This window comes from Camelus dromedarius, chromosome 19 (assembly GCF_036321535.1).
Source record: "Camelus dromedarius isolate mCamDro1 chromosome 19, mCamDro1.pat, whole genome shotgun sequence".
Classification (NCBI taxonomy): domain Eukaryota; kingdom Metazoa; phylum Chordata; class Mammalia; order Artiodactyla; family Camelidae; genus Camelus; species Camelus dromedarius.
Window position 1 is genome coordinate 21619769 of NC_087454.1, and position 17276 is coordinate 21637044.

At 53.3% G+C, this 17276-nt stretch overlaps 1 protein-coding gene across 1 annotated transcript; it reads right to left on the reverse strand.

The window, feature by feature from the left end:
* Positions 1-725: 725 nt before the first annotated feature.
* Positions 726-17276, reverse strand: LEMD2 (LEM domain nuclear envelope protein 2). Its single transcript, XM_064476396.1, has 9 exons — positions 16466-17276; positions 14740-14780; positions 11505-11580; positions 9560-9636; positions 8545-8624; positions 6762-6907; positions 5635-5736; positions 5455-5557; positions 726-2302 (listed from the first exon to the last, which is right to left on the reverse strand). The coding sequence occupies exons 1-9, from the start codon at positions 17199-17201 to the stop codon at positions 2152-2154; spliced, it is 1512 nt and encodes a 503-aa protein (XP_064332466.1). The 5' UTR covers positions 17202-17276; the 3' UTR covers positions 726-2151.

Genomic DNA, 17276 nt, shown 5'->3' on the forward strand with positions numbered 1-17276 from the left:
GTGTGTCTGTGTGTGTGTGGAGTGACCACAGCTCAGAGGCTGCCTTTATTCCAGGCTGAGAAATGAAGGCATCTCAAAGGATATAGTGCCAATCCCCCACACCTGCAGCTTGCCCTGGGGGTAGAGGCGGTGCTGGTGGGAAGCCGTAGGACCCCCTAAGCATCCCCAGCAAACCCCTGCCTCCATTGCAGTTGGGGGACCCCCATGTGTCCCCCGGGCTACACTTGTGTTCTCCCCTGTGACGGGGCCCAGAGGAGACAAGTCTGCTGCCAACTTCAACTTCCTGTCTCCTTAGGACACACCATCACCTCTCGAGAAGCCCTGTCCGAACTCACCTGGCTCTTCCTTCCTCTTCATCCCAGGGTTGGCACAGAGCACATCCAGGGGCCTCCGGGGCCTGAAGGGGAGGCAGAAATGGGGCTGGAGGAAAGAGGGCCTATTGGCTCCCACCCCTTGCCACCCACAGGGACCAAGCAGGCATCTTGTGAGTTCACCCTAAAAGGTAGGATGGTCACACTGTATTATAAACATAGAAACTGAGGCTCTGAGAGTGTGGTTTGCCCAAGGACCCAGTCACAGAGCGGCTGAGGCCCAAAGCCCCCGCTTGGCTGCTCCTGCCTTCTCTCCCAGCTGACCTCTCCAGGGCCAGTGCTTAGTAACTCCACACGTTGCCTTTCCTTACACATTGCTTTGGGGGAAAGGGAAAGAACCACGGATGAGAACCATCCATTTTTAATAGTTTATTTATCCAAGTTTCAACCCTGATATTGAAGCCTGCTGCAGTTTCTTATTCTTCTGGCTGGAGCCTGATTAGAAGACTTCTGTTTTGCCACCGGGCCAGCACTTGGATTCCAGCCCCGCTGTTCACCCAGACATCAGAGGAAATGAGAGTGTATTGCTCAAATGAGGGAGACTGGAGCTTTATTAAGGAAACAAAAAATACCAATAATTCCAGAAAGGGGGGTTAATGCCTTTTGGAGGCAGCTGTTCCATCTCCTCTGCGGGCCCCCTTTCCCGCCTGCCGCGTATGAGAACATATGAGGATGTGGTCTGCTGGAGAGGCTCCCCGCACTTAACTAATAAGGCCCCCCGTGGGGTGTTTCTGGAGCCTGCTCCCGCCTAGCGGCGGATGGGCTGCACGGGGGCCATAAGGACGCTCGGCCGGTGGCCAGCAGGGGGCAGCGGTGGCCTCTGTGCCCAGGAACAGCACCAATGTGCACCACGCTGAAGTTCTCCTTAAACTGCCCCAGGATGGGAGGCCACGGTCGCTGTCAACCAGATGATCTTCGCCCACAGGAAGCGCGAGGCTCCCCAGGTCCTAGAATCTCGATCGGGTGCAGTGTTGTGGCTGCACTGGTCCAGTGAAGAGGCCCACCAGGGAGGCTGCCTCCGGTGGCACTGCCAGGTTGGTGACTGGCGGCAGCCTCGATCCTCCTCTCTGCTCTTGGCCCTGGGTCAACTCAAGGTTCCTCCCAGGAAGCCACACCAGCTGCTCACTCCACCTGACATGAGGCCCCCCACGCCAGAGCCAGCGTTTCTAGATAGTTGTCCTACAGTACTTGCTCTAATTTCTAGCCTCTTTCCCCTCCTGGATAAGAGGCCCGATTCAGCTAGAGGGCTGGCTTTCTCCCCTCATCCCTCAGCTCCCAAGTAACATCCCCCGAAGGCACATGACCAAGCTGCTTCCCAACCCCTGCTGCCCCAGCCCACCATCCCAACCCACCTCCCACAGGCATGGTGCCCACCTTGCTGCCGGGCGCTCACTCGCAGTGGACAAGCTGCTGTCCACCCAACCACACGCTAGCTCTGCAGGGTCTCACGGCCACTGTACTTCTACCTTTTCTTTTCATGGAAAACAAACCCATCTCCCCTTTCTGCCAGCAAAATGGGGCAGAGAGGATCAGACCCGTGCAGAGGACAGCTGCCCACCTGACCTCTGGTTTCTCCCCTCTGCCCCTCAAGGAAGCCCATACTTTCATATTGAGCTCATCTCTGAAAAGTCAGACAGAGAGACCTTTGGAACCAGGGTCGAGAGGAGGGTGAAAGTCAAGGCAAGTGTGAATTCAGCACCGGCAGGATGGTGGCCTTCTCACGTCCCTGGAAGGGACTGGCCTGGGACAGGCTGACTGGGAACTGGCCCCTGCCCAGGGTTTATCGCTCCGAGTCGGAGAAGGAAGAGGGCTTAGTCCATCTCCACACCAGCATATCTTCTCCCGCCACACGGTGGGACTCCGTCTGGATCCGGGATTCGTTGGAGGCCAGGAACTCCACGGCCCGGTCCCAGACCCGCTTCATGCGCCTCCTGCAACAAGAGGGGCTAGGCTCAGAGGGCAAGTCATGCCCTCGGCCACCCTGCCCAGCGCTGCCAAGAAGTGAGCTGGTCTGGGGTGCCCTTTGTATGAAGTGGAGGACAAAACCCTAAGGTCCCACGCAGAATTTATCAGCGGGAGGAAAAGCGGTCAGGTACTAACAGGACTCCTGCAGAGGAGGGAAATTCCTTGGACCCCAGAGAAATGATTCCTCAACCTTCTCTGCTCCAAAAACATTCAATTAAAGGGAGCCGAAGCGTCAAGAGCACCCCAGGTGTCCAAGTGGGGAGGGGCTGTGCTTTGCCGACTCTTGCTGGGACCTGTTACTGCAGCAGCCATGGCCAGGTAGCCCCACCATCAGTGCTGGCTGCATCTTAATGCCTCATGAGGGCTAATTAGAGAGTGGCCACTGGGCTGCTGAGTTCAGACTCCACAGCAATTCAAGGAATGGAGATGAACTAAACATCCAGCCAGGGAAGCCAAGATGCTGGAGTTGCTCTCGGAATCAGAGTCACCAGGCAGGTTCCTTTGCCGTGGACAGAGTCCCAGCAGAGCCCTGCATCCCTTTGGACAGCCCCTTATTTCCTCTTCTCCCTACAGACTAGACAGGTACATTCTAGGGCAGTCAGGGAAGGCTGCCTTGATATCTACGCTTTGGTGAGCCCCTGCCTCTCATCTGCACTGCAGACCACCGCCCTATGACCCCATATGCAGAGAGTGCGTGTGTGCCTATGGGAGCAGGAGATTCACCCGGGGGAGCACAAAGGGAGGGATGCTCCTGAGGTGGCCAGTGAGTCGGGAGGCAGAGTGGGGGTCTCAGGGCTTTCTTCCTGGGGGGTCAGGTCATGTCACCAACCAAACCCCACGGTTGTTTAGCAGTCCCCACTTGGGGACTGAGCCCCTCATACTGGGTCCCAGAGGGGTAGGCAGCCAGCAGTTTGTGGACTGGTTGCCTCACCCCCAACCCCTCTTCCCAGGCTGCCCATTACCAGGTAATGAGCAAGCCTGCCCGAGCCAGCTGCTCTCATCAGACCCCTGCCTGCCTCCCTGAGCAAGCTCTCCAGATCTCCCTCCATCTCCCACGACAAGCAGGCCCTCATCCACAGGGCAGAGTGTACCCACACAGGGCTGACAGGAGCTAATGTCTTTGCAAGTCGGGAGCTGGGCTGCACTGACTGGGTGGCTTGGGAGATGAATCAAGAGGCTGAAAGGTGACCAGGCAGGAGCCTCCCGGGGTTGACCAACAGGAACCCAGACCCTGCGGGGCAGCTGCCTGCCTGTGGTCTCCACTGATGCACAGGAGCTGAGGCGTGTGGCTCAGGCCGGTGACAAGCTGCAACGCCACTTCCTGCTCGAGTTTAAGTGCCTCTGTGTGTGGTCCTATGATGAGCGTTCAAGTGCGACGTGCTGACTCAGGGAGGGGTGAGGCAACCTCCTTTGACACCCTGCTCCCCTTTCCTTAGGACTTGTCACCATCTAATAGCACGCATTTTCTTTATGCATCTTGTCTTCTGTCTTCTTCCATAGAACCGGTGCTCCAGGAGGGCAGAGGTTTTTGCTTCTGCTTCTCCCTACCGTCTCCCCCATGACCCAGTGAAGTGTGGCATGCAGTAGGTGCTCAATAAACATTTGTTGAGAAAATGAATGAATGAAAGCCTCTCTTCACCGCAGCCCTCTGCAAGGCAGTGGTATTATCTCTGCTTTACAGCTCAGACAGGTTGTGACCCATGGTCACGTGATGACGACTCTGGGCAGGGCCAGAAATGAGGCGGGAGTCTGAATCTATCACGTAGCCTCCCTGAGAGCTGGAGGGCTGTGTGCCCTTCTGGGGACCACAACTGGCACAAGCTCCGCACCATGGTCAGTCTGCTCTAAGCTCCATGCCTGCCACCGTCTCAGAGGGTGCGTTAGACACGAAAGTTATTAAGCAACTTTACATTAAAAAGGGGCCCGTAAATGCTCTACTCTTCCAGTTCCTCCTGGGTTGACAGAAAAGAGTGACTTTGACACAGAGCCTTGCACTGGGAACACAGTGGCACCAGCTGTAGGTCTCTGAGCAAGTTTCTTAACTGCCCTGTGCTTCAGTTTCCTCATCTGTAAAATGGGGTATTCACTGTTCTGCTGCCCAGGGCCCTGCTGAGGTTGGAGGGAGTGAGCCTGCACCTGTGAAGGGCTCAGAGTGGTGCCCAGTCACAGTGAGCGTTCAGCAAGGAAGAGTACTTAGTGTCATTGGAGCAAAAGATGGCATCTGGCTGGAGACCACAGCCAAGGCTGAGCCGACATTGTGATAGGCTCTGCTGGCTGCCCCCTGAGATTCTGCTCCACAACTCTACCCGATCGTGGTTTTGTCAGGGACCCATCCAGCATCTGCAGCCCAAGTGGAAGGTGGTCCTGGAGTCATGCATGACAACAGCCTCTCACAGGCCGTGCCCCTGGAAGCCGACCCCATTCACTGCTGTGAAACCGTTTCCCATGACACATGTGTGCACTTGTGTGTGGGGACTGGACATTGTATCTCAGCTGAGTAAGATGTGTTTCTGACTATGGGTTGTGGTTAAAGAATGATTGAAAAACAATCTCCTTCTCCTTGCCAGTGACTGATTCAAAAATAGATGAGTAACCAATTCTGGCCAGCAGAGCCTCAAAGAGTGTGTCACTGGTGGCTTCTGGGGATGTTTCCTCTCGCTTGTGAGAGAAAGGAAACCCGTCTCTCCCCTGCTAGCATGACAGGCAGCCAGCTGCTGGCCACCATCTTGTGAGCACGAGGAACTCCAGCCAGCTGACAACACCCGCGGAGGGCAGGGCCGCGAGAGTCAGAGAGAAATGGAACCAGAGACCCAGCTGGCCCGTGCCTGGACTCCCACTCGTGCAGAGCCACTCAGGGAGGCAAGGGGTCTAGGACTTGCTGCCCAAAGCACCCCAATCAGTATCAACACTAACAGTCCACCAGCTCTACAGAGGAGTGGGACCATGCTTCTGTACCTCGGGCCTCTGATCTGCCATAGTGAGTTGATGGCTGGAGGAGCAGCAGGAGGTGTGGATGGCGCCCTAACTCCTGTGATCTGGGGCTGAGCTGGACCCCTCCCCGCAGGACTGACTCGAGGCTCCAGGCCTCCTCCCCAGCAGGGTCCGCCCCAGGACTCACCTGCTCTGCGGAGGGATCAGGGTGTCACGCACGTGCAGGATGCCCACGTATGGGTAGCGCTCCATGTCCTGCTCCCAGTCCACGTAGTGGTCCTGGACCACGTCTGCAGGACAGAGGGCACTGTTTAGGGTGAGGATCCTCCGGCAGGCGCCAGCAGCGCTCTCACCAGGGGCCACGCACCTATGATCTTCTTCACCATCTCATACATGGCCTGCTCTTCCTCTTCCAACTTCCGCCACCGATATTTCAGGAGGATCAGGAGCCCCCACAGAAAGGCCAAGCCTGTGAGGGAACAGAGCACCGTTAATTCCTTCCCTCACCTTCTCCGTTCAGGGGCTCACTGGCTCTCACAAGGGCAAGTTGCTGTGCTGCAGGCCGAGGGTGTCCTGGGTACCTACTGTGTGTCAGAACCAGGGCTAGCAAGCAGGAAACAAAGGATGCGGAAATGCAAAGGGAAGACAGCCTATTAAGTGATCATCCTTTTCCCGCCGGCTGTCACCACAGAGGCATCCCCAGCCACCGGATCTCGGCTCCTCCCAGCCTCATTCCGGGGCTTTCATCTCCTCCCTTGTGAACCAGAACCAGCGTTTCATACATATATACATGCAGGCTCTTTGTATTCTGAGATGCAGCTGCCGATAATGATGTCTGTGCCGGCCGGGGTGGGTGAGGGAGCTGTGTGCACGCCTAGAAGGCCTGTGATTTGGAATCTGGCTCTCTCTGCAGAGCCTGCATTTTCTGTGACGTAGCCTTCTGCCTTCAGAGACACCCCGAGGTCTCCGCTTAAAGGCAGCCCCTGAGGTCAGGAGACAAGACCTGCACTCTCCTTTGCAGCTCAGCACCCTGGGCCCTGCCTGCTTTCATCAGGCATCTGTAGCTCCTGAAGAGATGCTTATATTGTTCAGGGAGTAAAATTAGGCCAAGCTCCTGCTGTGTCTCCCCCTCGGAGCAGCCGGCACTCCGCGGTCCTGGAAAGGACAATGCCCACCGCCAGGCCAGGCCAGGCTCTCTCTCGGGGATGCTGATGGTCCCCTGCCCCAAATCAAGGACATTTTCTAGTTATCTTCACGCTCCAGGCACCCAGTCTCCAAAGGTAAAGACAACTCATGGCAGAGGCTGACTTGTTCATCTCCTATTTTATTAGGCAGACCTCAGGTGCACTAGACAGAAATGAGCGCCCCTGGCCAGGGTTTCTATAACTCATCACTCATGCCCAGGAGTGTGCTGAGCTGGGCTCCCGGGAGGTGCTGTGTGCGAGCTGCTGTCCCAGTGGTGAGGGGAAGGGGTGAAAGGGCGGGAGGACTTACACCAGAAGAAGATGAGCACATTGGTGACAGCTGTGAGCAGGGCACGGCTCAGGCGGCAGCCCACCCCCATGCGGGGGCGGGCGGATTCCAGGCAGACCACCTTGTCCACCGTCGTCACCAACTCAGACGGGTCTTCCCCTTTCAACCTGAAACAGGACATGGGGCTGTCAACTCCCTCAAAAGCTCTGAGGAGCCACGGTATCAGCCTCACTTTAAAAAGAAGGATGAGAAGGAAGGAGGGGCTTTGAGGCCTCCACTTGCTTATAAAAAAGACTATCCTGGTTGCACTCTTTCCAGAAATTTCCCATGTAGACTACTTAGAAAGAATAAAACTTTAAAGACGACAGCAGGCTTGAACCCCTACTGCTAAAGTGACGTCCCCCTCTGTTGGGTTTTTGACAGACCCTCTCAGCGTGCGGAAGATTAAACTGTAAATTGGATCCCCACCTTCCAGCACAGAGAAATGGAAATGTTTACTGAATCGCTGGCTTTGCACGGCATGGCGAGGACAGAAAGTCTGGGAGGGTGTGCTTTTCCTCCGTGACGAGGAGGCACATAAGCTGTTTAAGTGTAGAGACCATGGGGTGCCACGAGGCTCAGGAGAACGAAAACCGTCAGGCCCTTGGAGGCAGACCTCAGCCACAGCACCTCCACCCTGACCCCAGCGGGGTGGCATCAGGACATGTGGGGACCCCAACACCCGCATCTCCTTTGTGAGGTGACAAGCTCCTGCTCTGGACTGCACACTGCAATGGTTGGTATCTGAACTGCCCCGATTTCTCACAACCCACTTTTAACACTGGTCATGGGAGCTGGGCTCAGCCCCCCGCCCCCAGGCTGCCCTCCCCAACGTGAAAAGGCAGTGTCATCATTCCTCTGTGTTAGCAGCTTCAGCGCTGCTGAGGATAAAATGTGTGTTCTCTGCCTTTTCTAACACATGGGAAAATCACTCAGCCACTCAGAGAAGCTTAATTTTTTTTTTAAGCCAACGAATTTTAATCCTGTCATGCATCTAGTCATCAAGCTTTTGGCTGAGTTGCCTGGGGGGCTTCTGCTGGATGCAGTGCTGAGGAATTAGTAATTTGGGTGGATTAGAGAGGAAGAGAACAAAACCCTAGAGTGTGCTTTAATATCAGGAGCTGTAACCTGAACAGAGGCCCTGACAAACCCTGAGTGGGAGGGGGTGATGAGGCGAGTGTCTCTCCAGCAGGGGATTCTTGGTGTCTGCCTGGTGGCTGGTACCTCCCAAACCCCTGGGATCAGCAGCCAGATGGGGCCTTTCAGGAGGGTGAAGGGCTCACTATCTCAGTTAACGGGTACTCGCCAGAGACAGAAACAAGACGGAACCGCCCAGTCGGAATAAAATCCAGTCTTTCTTTTTACAATTTCCATACTGAGTAAATCCAACATACAGAATCATTTCATCTACAAATGAAAACTACCACCAAGGGAAGAAAGTACAGAAAAATGCCTTCTCCAGCAAACTATGAGGGACCAGTGAGTTAAAGGGGCACAGACTGAGTTCCTTAAGACAGGTTTAGCCGGAACATGAGGTGAACGTCCCAGTACCTGGGTTTTCGTGTCTCATCTTGGAACTGCTCCTTAGTCTGCATTCCTAATGGTTCTCCTTCTGCTGCCCAGCTTCATGCCAAGCTCACCAACAACCCCACTGGGAGACCTGCCCTCTAACTTCAAGCTTGAGTCACCTCTGTTGGAGCGCAAGAGACAGCTGATGGGTGAGGATGTGGTCGCGGGCGCCTCAGGACCCCCCACCTACACTCACCAGATGCCCACGTCCTTGTTACTGCTCAGTATCCAGGTCAGGGCGGCTACAAACTTGGCGGAGGAGCTGCTGGTCACATTCTGTGGGAGGGGGCGGGAGAAGATTAGTTCTGCATCTGGGAGGAGCGGCTGGAGCAACATTCTGCTGCTGCTGAATTAAGGGAGCCCTCTCCGTATCTTTCGCATGCCCCAAAGCCCTGTTCCACTAAATGCACAGCAAACTGGCAGGAAGGAAATCTGGGGCTGATGAGAGCCAGGGAAGAGGCTGTAACCAGAGGAGGTGATGCGGAAGCACACACAGGAAAACAATGCAGGTCAGAAACAGCTGAAAGAATGTAATTTTCTCAAGGACTGCAGCACTAAGCGAAATAGCCGGCAACTGTTAAGACGGAAAAGTGAATGCGTTGGGGGGTGGGGGGCCCAAAGGCCAGTCCCAGCTGTGTGGCCTTGGGCAAATTCCTGCCCCTCTCTGGGCCTCAATTTCCTTATCTGTGAAATGAAAATTGGACTAGGTGGTCCCTACGGTTTCTGCTAGTTCCTAAGATCTACAATTCTATCATCCTGTGGCCACACGGAGGATCAAAACGCACCTTGAGTGACCCAGAGGTCATCCTGAGGGGAGAGAATGGCAGGTTAAACGTCTTAAAGCTGCTGAGACTTGGGGGGAGGGGCAAAAGTGAGCTAAGGAGGAGCAAGTCACAGCGCCATTTAAGGAAGGGGCAGCAGCCACAGCCCAGGCCAGCTGGTCCAGGAGCAGCAGGTCAGGAGTGAGCTGCCCGGCAGGCCCAGCTCTGGCTCCCAGTCACCCCTACCTCGGCGCCTGCCTTCACTTAAAGTAGTCTAACACTCAACTGAGTTAAAAAAAAAAAAAAAAGGTTGTTTTTTTTTTTAAAAAAGAAAGCAAACAAGCCAAAAAGCAAACACAAAATGGAAAGGGAAAAAAATGCAGGACCTGAAAGATCAATACAAAAGCACCAGGACCTCCCGGGAACGGATATGCACTGCAGCCTACTTACTGCTATATATTCCTGGGCTTCCATTACGGGGATGCATTTGCTTTTTAGCTTCTCTGGATTTCCACATTCAAAATTACCTAGGAGGAAAAAAACACACACTGAAACACAAAGAAGAGGTGAAAAAAATTTACCCTGAAACAGACTAAAAACTGCAGCGAGAATCAAGCCATCAGCTCTGATGCGGAACGTGTGGCCCAGCGGCTCGGCTTCTGTGGGGCATCTTCACTCTGCAGCGAGATCAAAAGCCACTTAGCTTGGATCGATTCCAGATCATTAAAACCTGACCTGCAAAGCGGTGCGGCGATTTGCATTAAATGACTAAAAAGCGGCCCAATACCAAGGTCTGTTTGCAGTTGATCCCTAAAAGGATCAGACAGACAGCTTTGGAAGGTACTGGGGCGGCACTATAAATAAACACAGCCCAGGAAAGAGAAAGCAGGGAGACCACGGCACTGCAGGGACTCCGACTCACGACACGGGCTGGCAGGTGACCTGGAACGCCAGGCCCATAGTTTTGCAGGGCCCTGGGGAGGATGTCCAAAATGCCCCCCAGAGGATGGGTCTCTGTGCTGGGCAGTGGGGCCCCGGTGTGGGGCTCCAAAGCTCCTTTCTGAGCTCCCTGGTCATTGGCTCCCCGCTAGGTTGGAGCTGGGAGCCTCCCCCCGAGTACTGCCCAGGTCTCCAGGCCTGGCCTAAGGCCACTCCCTCTGAAAAGGGCCTAGCTGTGGTTTGGGATGGGACTTGAGATTCTGTATTTCCAATAGGTTTCCAGGTGACATGGATGCTGCTGGTCCTTGGACCACAACTGAATCACAAAGGTTTAGAACACCCCCTTAGGCCAGAATGTATATGCCAAGCACCTGAGCCATAAGAGAAATGCCCGCGATGACTGTGATGCTGTAAGCCCCAACTCCTACATCTCTCAGATGCCTCCCTGACCACCTTCAGCCTCCCACCAGTCAGGAGGGAAGAGGTGGCAGAGCTGAGGCCCACAAGATTGGCCCTGAGGACTGAGGGTCCAGTCTAAGTCCACCCAACCTTGATTTGCCAGTGACAACCTTAGACAAGGGTTGGCCCTGCATGGGAGAGGCACCTCCTGAACATCCCACAGACCTAACAGCTCCATCTGGTTCTTGTGCCAAATATATTTAACATGGGCACAAGCCCTGAGCACTCACCTATGTCATCAGTGATTTCGAGAGCCTCCTTGACACCAGGTGTCGGGAAGGACACAGTATAATTCAGGTGTCAACTCTGGCCTCAAGGAATGAGTTTACCAAATAAAAACAGGGGGGAGGGAGCCTCCTGGATGGAGGAGTTTTCAGAGGGGGTTTCATGAGGGTGTTGGGAATGCCCTCCTCTAGAGAACAGCACTTGACTTTCATTTTGTCAAGAAAAGACAGACCCAAGATGACTCAGTCAAATGGAGAGACCAAGGCTCTAAGATATCAGAGATTTATCTGACATCCCACAGCCAGATGGAGACACCAGGACCCTGGCGGGCTGGACAGGCCTAAGTGTCCTCGGCCTACCCCTCAGAACGCCTGCCCCCTGCACAGGCCTCTCCACCTCGCCCGGCTGACCACTTGGTATAGGGAGGCCCTCCAGGTTGGAGGAACCAGATTGAGAAGACCTGGAACCTGGCCCCTTCCAATGCAACATGGACCCCCAAAACATTAGCTGGGGGGCATCCCAGAGAAGGGAGAGCATCTGCTGAAAGGCCCATGCATGTGCCAGGACCTCTGGGACCCTCACAGAACCAAATGTGTTTTGCCCAGACAGAAGGCTTAAAAAGGATGTGTCTGAGTGGGGAAGTGGGGAAGGTGAGACTTGGTTTCTGAGTGTGTCTTCTGGGAGACGACCACAGAGCGTCTCGGCTTCCCACTGCCAGCCTCGGCCCACAACCTGTGCACACGGAATCCCAAGCCTCATGAGACCTACTCACCAGCTTGGATGGCCAGGAAGTTGTACAGTTCATGCAGCAGCTCCAGTAAGGCCGCCTTCTGTTTGGCCTGACAGAACTGAAAGGGCACAGGACAGCAGTCAGTAAGGAGGGGTGCGTGAGGGGGGCTGTCTGTCTGGTCTTACCCCTTCACCATCCAGTATTAAGCAGCAAGGCATACCTCATACTTTAAGGAAAAAACACCAACAAATTCTGCCAAGTGGTGCTGGGCCCAGGGATGGGGTTGATAAATACCAGGGTAACTGACTGAAAGAACACCGTAAAAGTGGGGCAGACTGCTTTCAGTCTGCCTTTCAGTCTGCCCTGGAGGCTCCCGGGCCTCTGCCCTGTGGTTCCTGCCGGAATAAAGGCCATGCACTGGGGCTGTGGAGCAGAGGCAACGTGGCTGTGGGAAAACGCAGGAGCCCAGCCTCCTCGGAGGGAAGAGCAGGTGCTGCACAACGTGGTCTTGCCTCTGTCGTGGGCCCCCCATCTGTTTTTGGAGTCAGGTGTCTACCACCTTCCTATGGACTGCCTACTTTGCAGATTATCTGCTGCAAATGTCTCATCTTAGACTGGACTGCCCTAGAAAAGGAAAATTTCAAGCAAACTGGAGGGAGAAACATGTCATCTGCATGTGAAAACAGGAGTATCTGTATACCTACTCCGCTAGCACCTGTAACAGGATAACACCATTTTGCTAGACTTTCTGGATTTAGAACATTATAAAAAGGCTGCTCTTCCTTGAGCGGCCGACAGGCCGGAGGCTGTGCTGAGTGGTCTACACGTGAGCGAGCACTGAATCCTCACTGAACCCCTATTTCCCAGGCAAGGAGCCCAAGGTTTAGAGACCTTAGTAGGCCACTAAAATCCCTCAGCTCATAAGTGGTGGAGCCATATCGCATCTGGCCAGCCGACTCCAAGCCCACCTCACCCCCACCTCCGGGCCTCCTCTGGATTGTCACCAGGCGGAGCCCTGGACCAGAAGGTGAAAGTCTCGGTTCTGGACCTGGATCCACGACTACAGAAGGAACCAAAGTCGCCTTGCTTCTCGGGGCTTATTTGTTGCCATGATCCGATTTGGTTTCTAGCAGTCTCAGAGACCAAGGTGTGTCCCCTCATAGTGCCTAAAGACCTTAAGCCTCGACAAGGTACTAAATGATGTAACCAAGATTTACGCACATGACTAGAAATGTTTGGAAACAACTCACTAGTAGAGTTAGAAACCCCAACTACTTTAAAAATATTTAACAATATGGGAAAAGTTGAAAATTAAGTGTTAAATGTAACTAAACATACAGAGATCTCACCCCATTCTACAGACACACATAGAGAGATAAAGTGGGAAGGAAATGTTCCCAAAACGTTAATAGTGGTTATCTCTATGTGGTAGAATCATTGGTGACTTTTGTCACATTTTTCAAATCTTCTACATTCAACATCTATCATTGTCACAAACACAAAAAAAAGCAGTAACAATTAACAGTGTTCCAAACTCACAGACATTTTGGCAAAGCAGGGCTGATACCACCTAAAGGACAGAAGGTACCAGACGACGAGACAGCCTGATTAAGACAACACACCCACTCCCAGTTTATCCCCATGGTTTCAGTAGCACAAAGGCAGAAAGAAAAACAGTATCATAGTTGGCTGAGAAGGGAAAGAACACGTATATCTGAAACTCAAATACCCCTCTGGGTTCTGGGTGAGCCTGGGCCACCCAAAGAATGAGACTTTCAGCAAGAGCCTCACCAAAACCAAGAAGTGCCCCACCTCCCTGAAGGCCAAAGGCACCCCACGAAATCTCAGCTCAACCAAGCCCAACACAGCAACTGATGGGAGCCTGAGATGACGTGGCCCAGACCCTGCCTTTCTATGCTCTGAAGTTACAAGCATGCTGTCAGCTCACTAAGCATGTCTTTAGCAAGGACCTGCATGGTGCCTGTGGGCTCACTCAAGTGGGGCGTGAGCGCGTTCAGCTCAGAGGAGGGCCAAGGAGCAAACCTGTCATTCAGTAATGGGTCTGATACATTTAGAGGCATGATGGACCAAGAAATAGAAACCAGGGAATCCGTTTCTAAGTAAAAGACAAACAAAACTAACATCACCAGAGAAGCCTTACAGAAAAGTTAATTTTTTCCTGGTTTTGTTTGCAGCCTTCAAAATTCTCATTTCCCCTTCTGGCTATGTTTCTGGGCCACTTCCTTTAATCATCAACTGTAGCTTTTATGATAGACAGCAGAGTATACTTACTATGAATCTATTTTAACAAAACAATAGGGAAGCAAAGATATCTGGTGGATGAATGCAATAAATAAATGTAATAAAAACACCCTCAAATATGACATGGCAAGAGCCATAGAGAAATAAAACTGGTTGAATCAGGATGCCCCTTCATTAACGCAGGTAAGAGAGTCAACGCAGGGGTGTAGGAATGACCATGTGTGGTTTCTCTCCCAGCCCCCAGGCTCCTAGAGATGTGCACTGAGGGTTCAGGGAGGCCTGGCATCGCACACGTAATAATTAGACTACTAAGTCATGCCCTCTGGCAGCACAAGGCTCCTCCTGGTAGGATTTATAACCTGAAAATTTATGGCCCCGTCTCTTCCCCAAACTACCAACCGTACCAGCATCCCAGCTCCTCGCTAATGCTGTTTTCATGACTCGTAAATGGACGGGGCTGCTCACCTTCTCCAAATATTATTTGTAGGGAACATTAAAGCTTCATAAAACAAATCTACAGACTAAGAGGGCTAACTCCACTTCAGATGTCTTTAAAACAACCCCCTCAATGACGTTTCAAACCAGAACAGCATTTTCAGAGCCACAGATATACTACTGGAGAATGCAGAATGGAGAACCTGGCCTCCTGATGCTTAAAAAGTGGTCAGCCCTTCCTCCTGAAGCCAGGGAGCTGGAGAGGTCCTTCAACCACAACCTACTGCATCTCCCCAGACGGACTTAGGCAGATCAAAGTCCTCAATGCTGTGACTGATGGGAGAGCTCCTAAAATATGCCCAGGGTTGGATCTTGGGAGCTCAATTCTGTTTCAAGTACTCCTTCACTGCCACAATTGAGCCTGACACAAACATCACAGAACATGATATGATTCTAGTACATTACAGGAAGCACTTCTGAAAATGATCCTATTATGATCTTTTTTCTGGGCAAGTTTATCTCTTAATGGAGGCTAACATCCTTGGGAGGAATTACAAAGGCTAGAGAAACTCACACTCACCTCATCTGTTTTTCTCTCACAGTCCACTGGCAATAATTTCACTGAGACCAAGAAAAGAAACAGAGGAAATTAAAAGTGAGGGCTGAAGAAAAGGGTACAAACAGGGACCGCTCTCAAAATTCAGGGGAAGTTAAACATTAGCAACATAAAGGTAAGGATTAGAAAGATGTCATCTAAATGAAGCATTTAAATAATGCAGACAGTAAAATGTAAGGGGTTCCCAGTCCTGGATTAGGAATAAGGACAGCAGGATCCTAATCCCAGCTGAGAATGTTTACCCATGGGATCTTGGGCAACTACTCAAAAACCTCTATTTCTTCATCATCATAATATAGGATCACTAAAGCCTTCCTTGCTTAACTCAGACTTAGCCTCACACAAGATAACAAACACGATGGTTTTGTAAATTGTAAACAATGATATGTTAAACAGGGATTGATACCATCACGGGTGGGGAACTCTGGGTAAATCCCAGTATATGTAAAGATGTTGTCTTTAAGCATCTCAGCAGTGAGTATGACAGTAATACTGTTTGACATTACCAGCATAGTTACAGCACCACTGCAGTGCCATGACACACCTGGGTCTGCTTAGCTTGACTAGCAGGTGGATAAACTGCTCTCATAGTCAAGAAATTATTTGAGTCTGTGCACAAGTCTGGGATCCCCATGCCCACAGACTTGTTCGTACACCCAAACATCCATCTGTTGCAACAGCTAGGACATAATTTAGCTTTCCCCTGCATTCTCATAGTTTCTGCTAGGCGTTTAAAGATGTGGCCTGGGCTCAAGGCTGGGCACAGTATTAATCACTTTCATTCTTTGCAGAGAATATTAAAACTTGTGAACAGGAGTCGCTTGTAGTTAAATTTATAATGAAATGATCTCTATACTGTTTCCTATTACACTAGAGCCAAGGATTATGGGAGAAGATAATTTCCCTTTCAGGAAATACACAAATCCTTAACTATTTGTTAACATACTGTATCCTGCAGACCTCTTATTGGCATGTCTCATCACATAACTAAATGTGGACAGAAGCAAGGCTGGGAATGTCCTTGAGTCACAGGGCTCTCTCTTAACACACTCTAGGAAGGTGCTGCAAACAATGATAGATGTCACCATTTACATCAGTTTAAACTCTTTAAAGGGTTCTTTCACACCTGTCTCATTGGCAGGGCTAGCATAATCTCCTTTTGAGAAATGAGGGTCCTGTGGTCCAAAGAAGTGTAGTATGTGGCCTTTTTGGTGCTGCAAAGTTGGGACCCCAACCAGTTCCTATCTGTGAGCAGTGATACCTAAGGTGCCTTCAAATGGGCACTAATGTGTGAATGAGCAAGAAATCAAAAGGGAAGAAAGAACTACAAAGGAATGGGGGCGGGCCTGTTAGAGGAGTGTGTAAGAGGGCTTTCTCTGGAGAGGGAAAAGTGAAAGTGACTACAAAAAGATTGCTTCCAGCACGTGGGCGAAAGGGAGATTAGTAGGGTAGGCAAGGGTAGAAAATGAGAATAGGATAAAGTAAAGACAGAAATTATTGCAGATGTAGGAATCCCAGCTCTCTCCTGCCACAGCTGGAGAAAGGAAAGTCAAAGTTTGGAGGTAAGAAGACGGCCAGAGACATCTGACAAGGCCCAGGAGTGTGCAGACGGGCGCTGAAAGGAACGGGTGGTCGTGCTGGTGGACACACACCCGCCCAGGGCCCTCCCCTGCGCCGGCCCGGGACGTACTGTTGTCCTCCGCCTCCTGCGGCGCCGAGGGTTTGCCCATCTTCACCCAGAGGATGACCAGGAAGACGAGCAGCAGCCCCAGGCTGGCCCAGAGCAGGAGCCGGGACAGGCAGCGCTCCAGCCGCCGCCCCACCTCGGGCCGGGCCCGCGCCGCGCCCGCTGGACCCGCTCTCGTCGCCCGCAAGCCTGGGCGGGGGTCAGGGCCGAGGAGGGCGGAGGGCAGCCTCGCCGGGGCCGGGGACGCGGACCACCAGCGACGGACTCCGTGGCCCAGGCCCGACGCGGCCTTGTCCAGTGGCCGGGCGTCCTCGTCCTCCTCGGAGCTACCCCGGACTGAGGCACGGCGTCTGAGCGGCGCGAGACGGGCGGGGTAGGCGAAGCCGCGGCTCCCAGACCAGGAAGCCGCGGAGGCCCCGAGATCGCCGGAGGCCCCAAGGGTCGCGTAGACCGAGCCCGAGGCCGGCGGGGAGGGCCAGGGCTCCGCCCGCAGGGAGGCCGCGGCGGGCCAGGCGCGCAGCGGCGGCTCCTCGCGCAGCCGGGCCTCCTCCCGCAGCCGCACCTCGCCCCGCGCCCGGGCCGCCTCCCGCTGCCGCTCCTCGCCGCGCAGCCGGGCCTCGCCCCGCAGGCGGCGCAGCTTGTTGCGGTAGACGTCCCGGGTTGTGTCGGTGATGGGTCCTGGCTGGAAGCCCAGGGCCTGCAGCTCCCGCCGCAGCTCCAAGTCCGACAGGCCGGCCATGGCCAGGACACCGCCCCCGGCGCGCACCGTACCCGGAACTGTTCCCGCCGGCGGGCGCAGCGGAGCGGGTGGGGC

Coding starts and splice junctions, on each gene's coding strand:
- LEMD2 (XM_064476396.1), bottom strand. CDS start 17,201: ATGGCCGGCCTGTCGGACTTGGAGCTGCGGCGGGAGCTGCAGGCCCTG. Junction 14,781..16,465: donor GCAGGAGGCGGAGGACAACA/GTACGTCCCGGG, acceptor TCTTGGTCTCAG/TGAAATTATTGCCAGTGGAC. Junction 6,908..8,544: donor AACAAGGACGTGGGCATCTG/GTGAGTGTAGGT, acceptor GTCCTGTTTCAG/GTTGAAAGGGGAAGACCCGT.